The sequence below is a fragment of the Zonotrichia albicollis genome, chromosome 12 (assembly GCF_047830755.1).
Source record: "Zonotrichia albicollis isolate bZonAlb1 chromosome 12, bZonAlb1.hap1, whole genome shotgun sequence".
NCBI classification, from domain to species: Eukaryota; Metazoa; Chordata; class Aves; order Passeriformes; family Passerellidae; genus Zonotrichia; species Zonotrichia albicollis.
The window spans coordinates 5,541,936-5,560,062 of NC_133830.1; the positions used below are offsets into that span (position 1 = coordinate 5,541,936).

Here is an 18,127-nt window from a genome sequence, read left to right on the forward strand (position 1 = left end):
AGGATCAGAGCCCCTGATGCAGACACTGCCTGCAGAACCTGACAATGGCAGCACTAGAGAGCCAGCACAATGTCCCCAACAAGAGAATTCCATGGTGTTTTCCCAGGCTGCCATGACTTGGCATCTCCACGGGTCATGAGAGCCTCTGGAAGGGAACAAAGGCTCTCAGCCAACCAGTATCATGTACAAGCAGTCCTGCTGCAACCATCACTGCAGCAGTTTTGCTTTGCTTTGATAGCCAGGGGTCTCCAGTTCTCAGCTCTGCAGCAAGGCTGCTGGGAAATTCAGTGTAAAGGGGTTGGGGTTTTCCAATAATGTTCTCAGGCTGGAAAGCCCAACTTGACACTCCTGCTGGAGTGCCAACTGCAGCCAAAAGCATGGAGAAAGGGAAGGCAAAGACCACATTGCCCGTGTGTAAACAAACCAGAAGTTACACCTGAACAGCCACAAGGAATGAGACAAAAGAACAAAGCACCTTCCACATTAAAAACAAAAATGACATTACACACAGGTGAGGCACAACTCCAGAAATAGAACTGAACAAACATCAAAAATACATCAGATTAATTTTCAGAAATTTACTAAAATGCACACAGATTTGCCACAAAAACAGTTAAACTCCACTGTATTTCAACAATAGGTTTATTTTAAGAAACATAACATGACATTAAGTAAAAATGCAAAATTGTGCAATTATGGCAAAATGTTTAAAAATCCACACATTTGCCCTCATAGGACTACAGTACTTCTTACTAACATACCTGAGCACTGAATGTTGGATGCCACTTCTCAACAGCCTCGCAAACAGGGAGCTCTTGGATCTCTTGTAGAACATACACACACTGCATGTCTGGTGCACCAAAACTGCTCTGAGTTATTCTAAATTTCACTGATGGAAGCAAGTGGAAATTACAAAATATTTCCTTCTAAAGTAACTAATAATTTTGGAAGAGATTTACACTCACCTAAGTTCTTACAACACTAGAAATTCATTTCATAAAGGGAAATAAACAAATGCAAAAAAAAAAAAAATTCCAAATGAGCAAAATGTACAGATCACTGTTCAAATATTATCAGTACCTTTGGTGCAATTATTTTTTTTTGTGCTGTGCAAGTTTACTTAAGCCTGACTCTAAAGCAAAACTTTACCAGGAATCTGACTTTCAGCATAACGGAGAAGCATTTAAGAATTGGCAAAATGTCACAGCTACATTACTGTCTCAACAAACTCCTCATGCAAAAGATTTAGTATATTCTACTCCCACAGCAATTTCCAGGATTTAGCTTTCAAACACATGACAGACTTGGATCACACCCTCAGTTTGAATGGTTAAACAGAATGGAGATCTTCGTACTTTAGTGCAGATAAACAAAATTAACAAACCTACTGCAGAATTAACCACAGCATATTGTACTTCTATACATCACATGACCAGTCAACTGCTAACTCAATTCTATTTCATAGTTTCAAGTAATATATTGAAATTTGTTCTACTAAATAAATATAGATTGTCAAAAAGCAGCAAGAAATCTTGTAAATAGTCAACCAAGCTAAAAAAAAAAAAAAAAAAAGAAACACAAACAAAGAAACAAGGGAAAAGTTACATAACACTTTGCAAAAAAAAAAAAAAAAAAAAGGTTTTCCACACAAATGCAACACTGTTAGGGAGGGTGCTTCAGAAAGCTTGCAGCTAGAGCCTACAACAGCGCAAAGAGAGCTAGCCAAGGACTAAGGATCATTAGTTAAACATTAAATTAGCTGTATTTTTCAGAAAACCCCTTATTCCTGGCTATGCATATAGATAAAACTATCCAGAGGAAAACTAAACAAAGAAACAATACACCTCAACACTGTTGGAAAATGCAGTCTTAGCAAGAATTGCCAAATTCAGGAAAAAAACCAAAATGCAGGTGCTCGCATTGGAAGAAGAGTTTGGTGAGTCTCTGGAAGATGAGGTATGTAATGCAAAGAGGCATTTTTATTTTGCTTTTCATTTCACAGTTTTTTGTTTCCTTTTGCCTCTCAAGCATTTTGTGCAAGAATTAATAAATAGAACCAGGCGAGTATTTTCATGTGTTAGGAAGATTCCATTTGGGAACAGGAAGACCACGTAGTAAACAAACATTATCCAAATCCTCAGCCATGCCAGGGGGATAAACAATGAGCTAAATATTTGGCTGACTGAAATATCAGCTGCTAAGCCAGCTAATGGTAAGCACTTTCAGGCAGTGATGGCCAGTGCCATGTCAAGTTAACTGGTTTACTTAGGTCAACAGGAAAAAACAGCAAAGAGTAAGATAACTTAAAGCTCTGCAAAAAGTAGAGCTGTAAGAAACCTGGTAAATCACAGCTGATGCAAGTTTTACGAGTCCTCTTTTCCCTTTTAAATCCAATTTTCACTACTGAAGTAGAGGCTGAAGGTCGAAGTTATTTACTTTTTAAAAATAAGTTAAATGTTAAATACATAAAGACAAGTGTTGCAATATATTCCTTATTCTGTATTTCCCCTAAGATCATTTAAGCCATGGATGCTTATTGTCAATTTTGCTTTAATACACTGGATAATGCTGACAGCTCAGTAGTGCAACTTTTCACATTATAGATCAGAAGGAAATAGAAGATAGTTGGGGGCTTGACTGCAAAGAGAAAAGAAAAACAACTTGCAAAGTTAAACCACACTTTTCCAAATCACCAGAGCACATGCCAACTCTGCACATAGCACTGTACTGTAGTGGAGACAAAATGAACACTCCACACAAAGAGAAAACATGAAAGAGAATCAGTATTATTAAGGCCATATCCTGTCACCATTCTGTGCAAGAACACCACTGCAGTAAAAATGTTATGTTAGAAAAGAATCTGATGACAGGACAGGGCCTGGAGACAGACACACACTCCATGGAAAATAACAGGCTGTCTTAAACAGTAGCAGAAGGCTGGCCCAGTTCAGACAAACAAGTATTAAAAATGTACTAGCACCATCAACTTTTGGGTTAAAGCCCTTTACGGGGTGAAAAAAAAAAGTTTAATCAGTGTTAAAAAAAAAAAAAAAAAGTTTTTACAGCACTACACCTATGTGGCAAAAAACAGGTTTTGGGGTATTTTCCCCACTATCATTAAGCTCAATCTCAACAAAAATCCACAGACAGGAACTGGTACAACAATATGAACAGGCCTCCATCCGGGGCAAGGTACTCCACAATCCAATTCTGACTTGAGTTTTTCTCCCAAATTGCAGTGCACAAATAACATCACAAACATCTTAGCAGACTTCAAAAACAGTACAAAAAAAGAGATCATTATGAATCAGGATCTACCATTCCTCTCTATGTACTTTCAATCTAAATTAAAAAAAAAAAAGCAACAAAACTTAGTGATATTGCCTCAAATTTTACCCGTATTAAAAAAAAAGAGAAAAAGAAGAAAAGTCACTTCAACACATCTTGGACATCCTTAACTATTAATGCTAGATTTTCTTTCACTGTAGTGCATAGTTATCCTGGCTCTTCCACTTAATTTGCTTTTACCACAAAAACAAACCCTTTAGTATGACATGATTAAGTGTATACCAGAAAAAAAATGCTGATAATTGCACTTTGTAACCTCCTTCTCATTTCCCAGGAAAATATCAGTGAATATGAAACTGAACCAACAAGTCCCTCCCCGGACTGCAACCTTTAAAGAGCACCCATCCCCATATACAAAAAACTGTCTGTTTCATCTTACAATAAATACTGACAGAATTTCTTTGTTTTCTTTTAAGACATGTTTTCTCTAGCATCAAATTACCACTGAAATCACTAAGGCCTGTTACTGAAAAAAAAAAAAACCAACAAAAAAAAGAATTTAAATAACTTTCTGAAGACACTGCGGATACAATTTAGCAACAACACATTCAAAATGCCGGCCTAAATCCCAGAGCCTGTCTGGAGTCTCGTAGACTTTCTGCCACTGGTCAGTGACCTCATCGTACTGGTAGAGAGAATTCTTCCTGCTGGTTCTGAAAACGTGCTCTTCAACAGTGACTTGAGTAGCTCTGACAAAGAGATGGAGTTTGTTTTTGAGGAGAACCAGTTTGATGTATGGATTGATGGACTGGTCACAGGGGAAGTCTTTCTTTCGAGTCCACTTGTTCTGCTCGATGTCGTAGGCCTCGACGGTGAACATGCGCTGGTGGTTGCCGCAGGTGCCCGCGATGTAATAGATGGAGTCGTTGTACACTGTGGCCAAGCCTTGGATTCTAGGCACAGTCATCGGGGTCAGGAATCCCCAGTAATCCTTCTGAGGGTCATAGCAAAGGAAGAACTCCCCTGGAGAGAGAGGGAAAATAAAACATAACTCACACTTTGTTTCCAGACAACAGTTCTGCGGTAACCGAGCTCTCCGGTGCGTCCTTCCACAGACAGAACACTCAATTTTGTAAAGTTTGGATCCCAAAACCAACACCCCAGCACCATCAGCTGCTCTCCTTTTAGTGCCTTACAAAAAGATTAATAGCATCACTAAAACCTACTTTGAATTTCTGATTCAGTTGAAGCAGAGAGAAATTGAAACATATTTTACACAGAAATATGTGTAAACAGATATTACAGTTTACGCAGTGTCTAGGTATCCTAGAAAGAAACACCTTTTACACAGTTTCCAGGTATCCTAGAAAGAACCACATTTTACACAATTCCTAGGTATCCTAAAAAGAAACACCTTTTACATAGTTTCCAGGTATCCTGGAAAGAAACACATTTTGCAAATTTTCTGTGTATCCTGGAAAGAAACACATTTTGCACAGTTTCTACGTATCCTGCATTATTTCTAAACCATGCTTTTTAATTTGGGACTAAACCTCTCAAGATTCCTGTCTTGAAATATCTGAAGTACATTTGTTTCACTCTATAACATCTTCACAATGTGTCATCTGCAGACAGGGAGTCTCACAACGATTTGCTCAGGTTTAGCAGCTTTCAAACCCTGAATTCTGTCTTACACTACACTCAGATTTTGGAGCTACTGTATCAGGTGGCTGGGTTACACATTCAGGCTGATTGCTGAAATGGAGGCCAGGTGAGAACCTGCATGAAGCTACTGATTCATGGTTTGTGGTTAGGTTATAAAACACTTCAGCTGCTCAGTGCACAGAGCAGCAGCTACAGACTGCACATAAAGGAAGTTCAGGTGACCAAAAACTCATGCTCTGTATATTTAATGAAAAGAACATGGATAAAGACTTCCTTGACTTTTGTAAAGTCCAGTGGGAGAAAGGCAATAGTAGCAGAATTCACATCACACATGATTTCACATGGCTATCTCAAGAATTTTAACCAAGCTGTTGTGTGAACAAACACCTCAAGTATAACAAAGAATGCAGAAGTGAGACAGTAAAATTGGTGGAACAGAGTTTAAGTCTTACAGATAATACTAATTTTGATTATCTAGTTTTGTTCCACAGTGCAATATCCTGTAACTGACCCCAGCATTCCATAGGCATTTTCACACTCTCATTGATTCTTACTGACTATTTCTAACACAGGAGTTTTCCCTAGAAAAATTACTAAAAGCTGACCTCTTTGTACTACAGCACAGCTCAATGTAGTTTTTTCTAGCCACCCATAACACCACTCTTTAGAATTTGGTGGTTAGCACAGGAAGCAGCTTATTTGTGTGAGCAGTCAGTTGTCACTTAAAGCACTGAAGCACAGAATCAGAGCAGCTAAAACTTGTGAACAAGGTGCACTCTTGTTCTATAGGTTATAATAATATCATCCACCTTTTATCAGTTCTAAGAAACACTAAAAGAACAAATACTAAGTTCAGCATTCTTCAGCATTCCTTTCTAAACTCTTAAAGCAGACATCTGACCCAAGAGAGATTTAAAGAACTTTTTAGCACAACAGAACTACTTAAGGCCACAACCAACAAGAGCAGAACATGACACAGAAACAATGGAAGAAGACAACTGCAAGTCGCATGGAAGATCATGAATGCAAAGTCAAGAAATAATGTTGACTTCTTCTGCTAAATAATAAGGATCTTACAGTATTGATTTTCCTGTTTCTTCTCTGTTGTCTAGATTTGTATGGAAGTGACCCAAGAAGGAGCTGGTGTGCATCTGACACCCCAACTTGTGCAGGTGTTTACAGAGGTGGCCCTCAGCAAAGCAAAACTGGGACACCTCCCCCTCCTTCCTTCTTTCCCACTTTGTGGGTCTCTTACCACAGCCTCAGAGCAGCCTCAGCACTTTTCAGTGTGCATTGAATGCAAAGGCACTACTGTAATTACTGACCAAAGGAACAGAGTTAGCTAAGAGAGATGCTTTATCTCTTTCTAGTTTCTAAGATGACTTCAGAAAGTAGGGTAGGACAGGAAATGAAGGCTTAGAAGTTGTTAATCAACTTTTACAAGTTACCAAGAATGAGACACCAGGAACTTTCTCAGCTTTAGCTAAGTAAAATGCAAAGTGCTTTTTCATAGATCAATATTTTTTCTTCAATGTTGGTGCATTTCATCCAGGTAAAGATTTAATGAAGAATTTTCAGAGTTAATTTAAACACTGTATTGTTGACTCAGAATACCACCAAAAATGCCATCTTTGCAATAACTCAGCACTACACCTTAGAGACACATTCCCAGGGCATGAGAATTCAAACACCAACCTCCCTCTTCCTAGTTCCCCCCCTCTTCCCTCCCACCCCATTGCCCAAGGGATTTTTCCAAATTGCTAAAGAAAACACAGTCAGTCAGAATGAACAATCCCCGCATCCAATAAAGCACCAGAGAGGCAGTCACCCCACCTTACCCTGTAAAACATAGATGTTATCCTTGTACTCCACAGCGCTGTGGAACTCCATGGCCACGGGCATGGGGCACACAGCTGTCCAGCAGTTCTCCCGGCTGTCGTAGCACTCCACAGACTTGAGGGAGTTCCTCCCATCTCCTTCGTACACTCTGCCCCCGATGGCGTAGAGCTTCCCACAGCAGTGAACCAGCTTGCAGCCTATCCTGGCCCGCAGCAGGGGAGCCTTGGGAATCCACCTATTGCCAGAGTGATCGTACATCCAAAAGTCACTCTCGGCCCGGTGGTCGATGGAGACCTCGCTGCTGCTGGGCCTGTACCCGCCCGCAATGTAAATGTCGTTGTCAGGAGACACCAGAATTCCCACCTCCCTCAAGTCATTGGGTGGCTTGCATAGTTTGAACACTCTCCCTGTGACCGAATCTAAACAAGGCACTGTTTGCTTCTTTCCTGAGTGTTTGTGGGCAGCATCGAAGCAGATGATCATTTCGGAAGCGGTCATCCCGAGCCGCTGCGTGTAGCCGTTGGCACTGGGTTGTCCCTTTTGTACACAGCTTTTGGCCATCGCCTGTGCAAACACGGGAGGGATTTTCTCTAAAAAGGTCTCATCCAACAGAGGCATACGGATGCATTTGGCAAATATTTCTGGAAGGTGCACTTCTCTCTTATTCTGTTCGTGCTCAAACCACCTTACAATGCTCTCATAAACATGTTCTTCCTTATCTACATTTAAATCATCACTGTTGAGGATACTTATCAGTTGGTCTTTTCTCAACTGAAGAAACTCTTGCTCTTTGGTGACACTCAGGAACTTCTTGCGAATGTAGTCTTGCGACCTGTCCTTGAGTTCCTGATGACCATAGTGATCAGCAAAGATGAACACCCCAATGGAGTTCTGTGGGTCCAAGTGACTGATCATGTATTTAGCACACTGGTCTTGGATGGAAGGGATCTGGAAGATACTGGCTGCAGTGAACAAAGCTTGAACGTTGGCCTCTGTCAGCACTACTCTGGAGGTATATGCATAGTTCAACACTAAATGCATCGACTCTGCCTCGACACCAACGATCCGAACTTCCTTCTGCGTGCTCTCGGTAAGGCCGCTCGTGAACATCGATCTGCAAGGCACAAACACCCAGCACCTTGGCTGCAGTTACCTTCAGCACTTGGGCTGAAATTACCTTCACCAGCTTGGCTGCAGGCATAAAATTAAACATATTGTACAGCCAGCCCCAATGCGTTTGCCCCTCTGTCAGCACAAACATTTATCCCAGGTGTTACACTTTCCTGTAGGGGTACCTCAATGTAAGATCATTTCTACACTTACTGGAAGAAAAATGGAACTTCTTGCTCATCACTAACTTATCACAATTATCTCACTAACCCCTTGTTAAAATTCACTGAGTTTACCAGCAAAGATCTTGACATATCCAAGTCTTTGCAGTCAACCTTCAACAAGTTATTTAACATGCATACTTCAGCATGCTAAAATATGTAACTTGAAAATAAACAAATAGTTTCAATGTTTTCTTACTGTATCTCTGATACTCTCAGTACTGGGGGCAGTTTTGCTTGGCTTACAATTGTGTGACATTGTCTCCAGTGAAACTTTCCTTTGAGAAACAGACACTGTTAATTCATTGACCTTAAGAGAGCAGTAATCTTTACTTGCTAGGTGCACTGTATGATCTATAAACACACAGAACTTATTTTCATTAAATGAAAATCTAAAAAAAAATCATATCTATACCAATATTCTGTCTGCTTTGATCCCCACTAGAACAAGGGATGGTTGTACCTGAAATAAGGACTGATTGCAGCAAGAACATTCCTATGACAGGAGAATGTTTTCCCATGATCCACTTCCACCACAATGTCTGTCAGCTGTCCTTCATCATACATGGTCTTCAGCTGTTGGAGAATACTACAGGCATGGAAGGGGTCCATTCCACTGCTGACTTGGTTTGAGGGAGGGACTCCGTTCAGTGTTTGTGAAAACTGACTTGGTTCTACAAAGCAAAATTGAAACTTTTACAGACAACAAGCAATAAAAAAAAAAGCCTCCAAAAAAATTCATACACGAGTCAAAAACCCATGCATGACCAAGAATTAGCACAAATTGATATTCCATACTTCCTCAGCATCATCATCCTTCAACAGCAAGCCGAACATTGACAAGGGTGAGTAAATACATAAAGAGACCTCAATACTTTTTTTTCCTTTTCACAGTGTCAGTTACCCTTCAACTATAAAATTTATACCCCTATAAAGTTTATCTTCATTAAGGAAAACAATTAAAATACTTCATACAACTGAGAAAGGGGAAATCAAGTCAAGAAACACAACACTTATTGACCTGTAACACAAAAAGGGACACAGAGGAATGAAATAAGTCCCCAAACCACCCCATCATTACACAAGCCTGTATGTAAATATTTAACTTCACATTGAAACAGGAACTGGCTCCTGCCTTACACAAGTAATGGTTGGAGCAGAGGCTCATGAAGAAACAACCCTAAAATAAGTCAAAACTTAAACTCCCATAAATTTGCAGATAGTTACATGTTTTCTCTGCAAATAAAACAGAATTTTAATTTGAAATTTCTCAGGTGTGAAGGAGCTCATATATCACCGTGGAAACATATTTAGCCGAGCATATGCTACTAAATAACATGTGATAAGCCTAATGAAGTAAATCCCAAAGTGAAAATTGAGCAATAGCTCGAGCACAAAAATCTGTTTCGTAATAGCACCAACATTTTTACGCAACAAAAACAACAAAGGAGAGCTCAAAAGAAAAACATTAGGTGGCCAGAGCTGCAAATCAGGTAAAGCTGCTGACTGCAACAGAGTGCTTCCAACAAAATTTAGGCAACACAAAGGGGCAAAGAGGAGAGCGAGCACACCCATTTTCATGGAAGCCTTTCATCAGCCCCACTGCCTCTCCTCTCACACAGCAGGGGGGTCCCTCCCTCACCCTCACGGGACAGCCTCACCCAGCACAGCCCCTCTCCCGCACAGCCCCGCTGCCCTCACGCCATCACTCCCACAGCCCAGCCCCGCTGCCCTCGCAGGGCGCCCGCACAGCCCGGGCACCCCGAGCCCCTCACACGGCGCTGCTCCAGCGCAGGCCGAACCCCCTCACAGGGCGCTGCTCCCCAGACACCCCTCAGCACACCGACCCCGGTACCCTTCACCAGGACCCTCCCTCTCGCCCCGGGCGCTCCCCCGTGGCCCCGCACCGACCTCCCAGCGCTGCCATCCTGGGCCCCGCTCGGGCAGCGGCTCCGGGGGCGGCCCGGCAGGAAATGTCACCGCGCCGCTTCCCCCGCTCAGCGCCGGCCGCGCACCCCGCAGCATCGGCAACACCGATTGGCCACTGCCCCCGCTGCCTGCCGGGATATGTAGTGCGGGAAGGCAGGGCTTCTCGCGCGGGGCCTGCCGGGAGTTGTAGTCCCTGCGGAGCGGGGTGCCTGGGAGTTGTAGTTCTGGGGGGGGAGGCGGGCCCTGCCGGTCGCGTAGCAACGAGGCGGCGGCGCGGGGGCCAGCCGCCATTTTGGGCCCCGGGGCAGAGCCCGTGGGCAGCGGCGGCTCCTTGCCCCGGGGTTTGGAGCCTGTTCCCTCCCCACCAGGGACACCCGGCAGAAATGGCGTTTCCAGAGGGGTAGATTTCCTCCTCCGCCCCCAATCCCTGCTGTTCTCTTGGCCACGCTGAGCTCCTGGGGCAAGCCCTGGAGGTACTCCCTGGCGATGCCCGGCGGAGCTGGCGCCGCCCTCGGTGCTGAGGGCCGGCAGAAGGGGGCACAGCAATGCCTGCCAGCCCCCTAATGCTGCAAGGCTGTGCTGAGGGCCGGGATGAAAGACCCACAGCTGTGCCAGGCTGAATTCACCTTTTATAGAACCCAATAATCGGCTGCTTGGTCTGAAAGCTTGTTACACAAGAATATTCTGAATTTTTCCAGGGTTGGTAACCCCAGCATGCTGTGGGCAGCCAGATCAGCACTACCTGTCCTACAGAGCTGCTGAATGGCTGCAGACACAAGTGACCATTTTGTTGTCCCTGACCCTCAATATCACATTTTTCTCTCCATCCCAGAAGTCAAGTCTATCACCCATAGTCACCAGGTTTTCCAGTTTTCTAAAGCAATTAGCCACTGGTCTCATTCTTGGGAATGGTGTCATTATCAGGTGTTTGCTGTGGAAGAGGTTTTGAGGTTTTTTTTTCTTTGTGAAACACAATAATTAAATAATGGAAGCATTGCAAAATCGTGTCTATTTTTCCTGGTTTTATGCAAAATAGATTTAATACAGCTTCACAGCTTTTAGCTGGGAAGTTTTGTTCAGGGAAAAAAAGCAAACAAAACCAATTTGGATAATATTTTTAAATTAATTTCCCGTTAACTCTCAGAAATTAGTAGCCTGACCACTTCTCCAAAGCAGGTGCATTTAAAGGCAGTGCCACCCCACTGGTTTTACTTTTGCTTGCAAGGCACAGCCTTCCCCTCAGCCAGCAATTATCAGTGGTGTCCAGGCTGCTCCGATGATAATGCTGCACGAGGCAGGAGTGATGGAGACTCTGATGAAGGAGGTGTACAAGAAAATAGAACTTCACGTCTGCAAATCGATTCTGCAGTTTTCCAATTTCCCCATTCAGCAACGGCACGGCCTGTGAAATTGTCCCTAGAAATGTGAAACGAGGGGATGGAGAATTCCTCTGCTCTCACCCTTTAGCAAATGACATTGCCTGATACAGTTCATTTCCTTCGGTGTGGGTGTGTGGGCCGGGCTGGATTAGTGTTAAAATGCAGAAGCCAAATGTAGAATGGTTTTTAATACAAATCCCACACTGAACTGGTGCTTTGGAGCACTTGAAATAGCTTACCTTTGTATGGTTTTTGGTGAAGCAAGCAAATTGCCATACAAACAGGTTTAGATGTGCTTTAAGAGGTATCAATAGCAGCACTTTTGCTGAGGCTGAAGCCTTTCTCAAGTGGAATAACTCCATCACCCTCTCCCCTCCCTGGAAACCTCCATCAGCTCTCCTGGGATGCAGCACCATGGAAGTCTGGAGGTTTTCACCCAGTTTTTCACCCAGTTCTGCATCCTATTCCCTGGAACTCTGAAGGGCAGAATGAGATGTGCTGCCTGTGCAAGCTGCTCTGAAATCCATGACAGTCACACACCATGTTAAAGCTTCACATAAATGGCATTTGCATTGCACACTAATATTTGAGCCTGTTCTTTCAGAAATCACAAGATGCTTAAAGAATTCCATCTACCTTCTGCTGCATCATTTTCTTTCTTCTGTTGTTGTTTTGTCTAAGGAGTGATGCAGGCCCATATTTGAGTGTAGAAATGAAAAATTGAGTTCTTAGCTTGGTGCTGCTACAAATTTCTTCATGCTGTTGATAAAATAATTTGATTTCATAAATTCTGGCTTTCCAGGAGACAATGGGAGCTGTGAATAGACATATTCATGTAAATCCTTTTATCTTATAATAGTTTTTGATATGTATTGTAATAACTTTTGGTACTTTAATATTTTGTTTTTTAGTTCTGGCAGCAATGCACTGAAACCTATTTTAGGATTTTGCAAGGATTCAAAGTCCTTGTTATTGAGGGACCAGGATGCTTTCACTTGTGCTTTAATTTCACACCTAATTTATCATTTCTGGAGATAGAGCTTGGAAACATACACTTGGTGGCGAATTTTTCCCATTTGATATTCCAAAGGTTCAAAATAAAAATGAAATTATGTCAACTGATAAGGAACAAACAGTCTGTCTGTGATTAGAGTGATTGGACTCCTTATAAACTCACAATTGGCACTCTGCTCTGGGATTTTTGCCTTCAGAATAAAAATGTCTTTGTCATGAGCTCAAGAGAGAGAAGAGGAAAAGGAAAAAGTTTCAGGAGAAAGTGGACAAAATATAAACTTTTTCAGATATTTGAGAACTCAGAAGATATCCATAAAACGAGTTTGGGTAAACATTGAAGTTATTGAAAAGGTTTTCCTTTGTCATTGCACCTGCAGAACAAGTTAATTAGCAAACTGGTTCATCTGGTTGCCTTCAGCATAGGGGCAGAGAGAACATCATATCTCTGAAATGGTTGGTTTGGGTCACCTGGGAGGGACCTGCCCCAGAGCTCCTGCTGCACAAGGGAGGGTGCACAGGGCACTTTTGGGACAGGCAGCTCTTGCCACACAGTATTTGGTGTGTAGGGAACCCCCCATGTTTTCTGCTGTCAGTAAAATGAAGATAAGAAATGCAATTGGACCAAAATTCAAAGAAAATGTGAAACAGGGTTGCAGCTTTAAAAGGGAACAAATTTCAATCCACATGAATATTCCCATTTTCATTTTGGATATCATGTTTACTTTAAAGTTGTAGGAAGAGGTCACTGCATCCTGTTTTACTTTGTTTTCTTTGCCCTTTTTTCTGTTTTTTTTCACTGAAAAGAGGGCATCATGAAAGGAAGGTACAGCCTATCCCCACATATAGCCTGCAAAGAGAAAACCAAGGGCTGCAGAAGCTCTTTAGTTTTTCCTGACAACATTATGAATGGTGACATTTTTCATGACTCCTGAGTTTAAACAAGCAAACAAAAATCCCACCAGAATAACCCCACAGTGATTTCCAGCAAAATTGTTTACCTATAAAATTTAAATACGAACTAGTAAAAAAAAAAAAACCCACAAACAGTATCACTTGCTAACTTCCAAATATGTCTCAATTACTATTTCCAGCTTTTCAGTTATTTGTACCTGTTAATTTGCACTGTGGCACTGTGAGAAGCAATAGAGCTGATGCAGCTCCGAAAACCCCTCATATTTTAATTGGAAAAATCTTGATATTCACTGTGGAACAATCTAACCTTGAAAAACAATCTTTTACTAGGTTGTCTTTAATGCATAAAACACTGCTCATTTTCTGCAGTTCTGTCACCGAGGGGCACATTAATTTAGCTGCACAATAATTTAATACATCGATCCATTGATTGGAGCAGAGAGGTTTTTGTTTAGCGACTCCAAGAAATCACACATTTCCTGCAGAACCCGTACAAAGACACTCCTGGCTGCAGTTTAAGTGTGGGGAATTGCAGATCATGAGGGAAAGCTGCCCTTCCAAGGCGATCGATCCCGCCCCACGGAGCACAGGGGGCGTTCCATCAGCAGAGAGGGCGGCCTGGCAGGGGGCAATTAATGGGGCAGAGATGGGAGCGCCTCCCTGATTACCCCATGCCGGACGTGGGCTCGGCCATGCTGAGCCAGCCTGCTAGAAACAAGAACCCTGATGAGATATGGCTCTGCTAATGTCAAGAAGTGCCACTTCCTAGCAGCAGGAGCAACTTTATTGAAACCATCTGTTGTTTTGGAAGGCACATGTGCGCACACACACACACGTATTTCCCTCTCCCAAAGTCTTTAACCTTTCTCTTAAGGCTGACTGAAATCGCAGAGCTAATCCCTCCTTAATCTCACAATGACAGGCTCTGCTGTGGTCAGCAAGTCCCAGCAGCTGCTACAAACCAGGGTGACTGGTGCCATGTGGGTGACGTGACAGTGATGTATCCTGGAGAACAAAATAGCCATTCTTCCACTGTCAAAATAAAGTTTGGCAGGAGTAGTGTGTGATTACCAGGAGCCTCAAAGAGAAGGCTGGGGTACCTGCACCGAGACAAGAACTCTGCTCTCAGCTGGATCTCACTGCTCTGTGCAACACAGGGAACAGGAAGAAGAGATTCAGTGAGTTTGGTCCCCCTGAAAACCTCATTTTTCAGCAGGTATAACCCAAAGCCATCTGAAAGGACACAGCCCTGTTCCAGCTTGTCAAGTCTCTAATCATCAGTTTTATGGTGATCCTTCCTTAAGACACCAGGACCCTCAAGCTCCTCGTGGCTGTTTTAGAGGTGAGCATCAGGTGCCAGCAGAAAATGTGGCATTACCAGAGCATCCTCTAAGACTGAATTACCTCCAGCCTCCTTGCAAGTAATGCATCTTTGTTGATCTTTCATGCATATCTGTGCACTTATTTCTTATTCCTAAAAATGGTGTTTAAAAGAACCACTTAAAAAATAACCAGCTCCCAGCTCTTTGGAACAAACACTGCATATCAGACCTGTAATCTCCAAAATCCATCTTGCCACAAACATAGCCCATAACCCCCAGGCTTCCTGGTCACTGTAAAACAAACTACACACACATGTCAAATAATGCCCCATCCAGAGCAGGAGAAGGTGTGTTCCTGTCCTTGTCTCCAGGGTTTGAACAAGTGGTTCAATCTCATCTCCAAGCCCTTCTGGCTGTGTCCCCTCTACTTCCAGACATCCCAGATCAAACAGACCCTTGCAATGATGGAAGAGGTGAGAACAGAGAAGAGCAGTGATGTCTTGCTGCCCCTTCTTTCCTCCATCCATTTTTGCTTCTGTCTGCATTGTGTGTTACTGAGACTGCAGCTTGCATGGACAAACCCAGAGCAGCCTCCACAGAAATCTGTCACTGCTGGCCTGACACTGACAGCCAAGGACTGGGACTTCAATGCACTGATCTCACTGTGGTCAGAATGTGATTCAGCTGTGGGAAAGGTGCAGTCACTTCCTGAAGAGCAGAGATGGATAGAGAAAGGTGACAGCAAAAATAAAGTGCCATTTCTGCCTGGAACAAGCCAAGAAAGGCAAGAGCAAAGTAGCTTTCCTCCTTAATTGTGGGAGCCAGTGAAGTCAGAGGAATCTTTTAGCACAAAGTAAACTTGAATTACTCAACACCATCCTGTACCCCTGGGCTGTTCTGAAATCATCACTCAGAGCTGGTGTGTTTTTGAGTCCTTCCTCTCTTCAGTAACTTTTTTTTTTTTTTGCATTTTGAAGAATTTGAATATAAAACATACAATCCCCAGAGCTGCAATAGGAAGGAATGTAGCATTCCCCTTCATCCCTTCAGCCTAAAGAAAACTGGAAACTTAATACACCAGAGTTCTTCTTATATCTCAGAAGTCCTGTAGCTTAAAAACAAACATCTCAGACCTCTAACTTTTAATGGCTATTTTGAGTCAGTACTACCTGAAAAGATGGGGCAGTGTGGTGTTACTCAGAATTCAGAAAGGTAACAACCAGAAACAATCTTAACATCCTGGAGAGGGTCATGGATAGTGTGGCCATTTTGATAACAGAGGAAAGCCTCATTTGTCAACTTCTATAAGAGAATAGTTTTAATACAAGGAATTAGTTTACTTTTTTAAAATAATGAAATAATGGGTGTTACAGATACCCCAATATCTTCCCTTGTTTACTTGTGCCATCCAAATTCAACTGCATAATTTATATTCTATGGACTATGACTACATTCAATTTGGAATATTTGACTGTAAAACTTCCGTTTACATTTTTCTGTTTATTGGCAATTTTTACTTTCTCCTTGTGGTCAGTATCTTTATTATTGAATGGAGGGACACTGAGAATGAATAAGATAACTGGAAGTCAGACAATGGCTGGATTCTTAGAAATTATTTGTAAATACTGCATTAGAATATACAAAAAGGAAGCTGACTGATTCTGAAATCTAAAGCAGCAAGGTGGATAATGGTCTGTTCCATCATTTGACCGCCAGCACCCACAATTTAGGCCACACAGGTTTAGCCCACTCATTATTTTCCCAGATAAGGCTGTGTCCAACTGCAGTCACTCAGCTTTAACCTGGCCCAGGGAGATTCCAGCAACATTTGAGCTGTGGTGGTGCCAGCTGGGATGCAGAGCTGCCACCCAGGCTGGGCTCCTAAAGCCTCAGTGACAAAGCTGCTCTTGGGTCCCTGGGCTTGTCACAGTGTACCTGGCTGCACTTCCCCTGCCCCTCTGAAGCACAGGAGCCCTTCCAAACTGAAATCTTCTCAGTGTTTTCATTTCTCCACTCCAGGTCTGTCTTAATCATCTGTGGGAGATAATTCCATTTTAAAAGGCCATTTGGAAAAGTGCCTTTTTGAAAGTCCTGATACAGCACAGCTTTAAAGCCTGGGACTGTGTTCCACATGCAGGAGGCCTTGAACTCTCCCTGGGCAGCCACTTTCATATCCTCTTGGATGGAACACTTTCATATCCTCTGAGCTTATGTATTTCATGGTAATAAGCTGTGGGATTTAACTCTGCTGAGACAACATGCCTGCTCCTTAACCTAGTAGAATAAAGAAGAGCTTTCTAAATAAAAATAGTTAAGATGAAATGGTTTATATTATACTGAGACCTGGCAGAGCATTCACTTTTTGCTGTTGGGTAGCAAGGGGAAGGCTGTCCAAGGTTTCAATTCTGAGGTTTTAAAAACTACACCAAAAACCACTGCCTTGACTACTGCACATCCCTAGAGTGTTTTGATAAACCGATATTTAAATAAAAGTAGAAATTCATATAGAGATATCTGATATTTCAAATCAGGAGAAATTAAAATTTTCCTCTATTTGCCAAAGATAGCAATTGCACTTTGGGGACCTGGTAAGGCAATAATGTACCATTTTTAGCAGCCAGCAGAGCCACTTAACTAAAAGATTCAAATCTATATAAATAAGGATTTTATAAATTCAGATCTGAATAAAGGTTCATCTTTTTATCATTAAAAAAATTTAAACTCAGCTCTGTCATAGTCAATATGAATATCCCTTGGAGGCAAAGGAAAAGCTGGGAGAAAATTCACAATAAGCCAGACACTTCTCCACAGAGTACTGGAAATGAAACTTGGGACAGAACTTAGTTCTTTCAGTGACTGAAATATCCACAGTTGGGAAAGAAACAGCATGTACTTGTTCAGGGGGCTCCTGTCTGCTAATGGTAGTAGTGCTGTCTGTCCTCCTGAATTTATATGCACATTATTGATCTTGGCATTGCAGCTTTTATGTCAGGAGTAATGGCCCAAAGCGCACACACACATTATACATAATATACATAATTTGGGCATATATGTAATACATTATTATTTCATTAAATATATAGGCCTGTCATTCAGCTAAACAGAGATCGACCTGGAATTAGACACAACACACATTCTTAAGTGTAAAGCATCTGTTTCAACTAATATATTAAACCCTCTACCTTGGAGCCAGGGGCCAGGCTCAGCTCCTGCCTCATTGTTCTCCTCTCGAGCTGAAATGTGGGATTAGTTCCACTCCCTGAATTCAATGCATAGCTAGGCTTACCTGATGTGACTTGAGGACAGCTCCTCAGCAGGGAGGTTTGAAACCTGAGAGTGCAACAGGAGCAGAGAAACTCCCCAGCGAGGAAAGTACAGCAGAGGGTGAGAGGCGGAGCTGTCCCGGGTCCGGGAGAGCTGGGGATGCTCCTGGCAGCATTTTGAATAA

General features: G+C 42.5%; 1 protein-coding gene across 1 annotated transcript; it reads right to left on the reverse strand.

Moving 5' to 3' along the window:
- Nucleotides 1-624: 624 nt before the first annotated feature.
- On the reverse strand, nt 625-10,172 carry KBTBD8 (kelch repeat and BTB domain containing 8). Its single transcript, XM_005488395.4, has 4 exons — nt 10,035-10,172; nt 8,587-8,797; nt 6,792-7,906; nt 625-4,311 (listed from the first exon to the last, which is right to left on the reverse strand). Exons 1-4 carry the CDS (start codon nt 10,048-10,050, stop codon nt 3,848-3,850), a joined length of 1,806 nt encoding a protein of 601 aa, XP_005488452.2. The 5' UTR covers nt 10,051-10,172; the 3' UTR covers nt 625-3,847.
- Between the last annotated feature and the right edge of the window lie 7,955 nt (nt 10,173-18,127).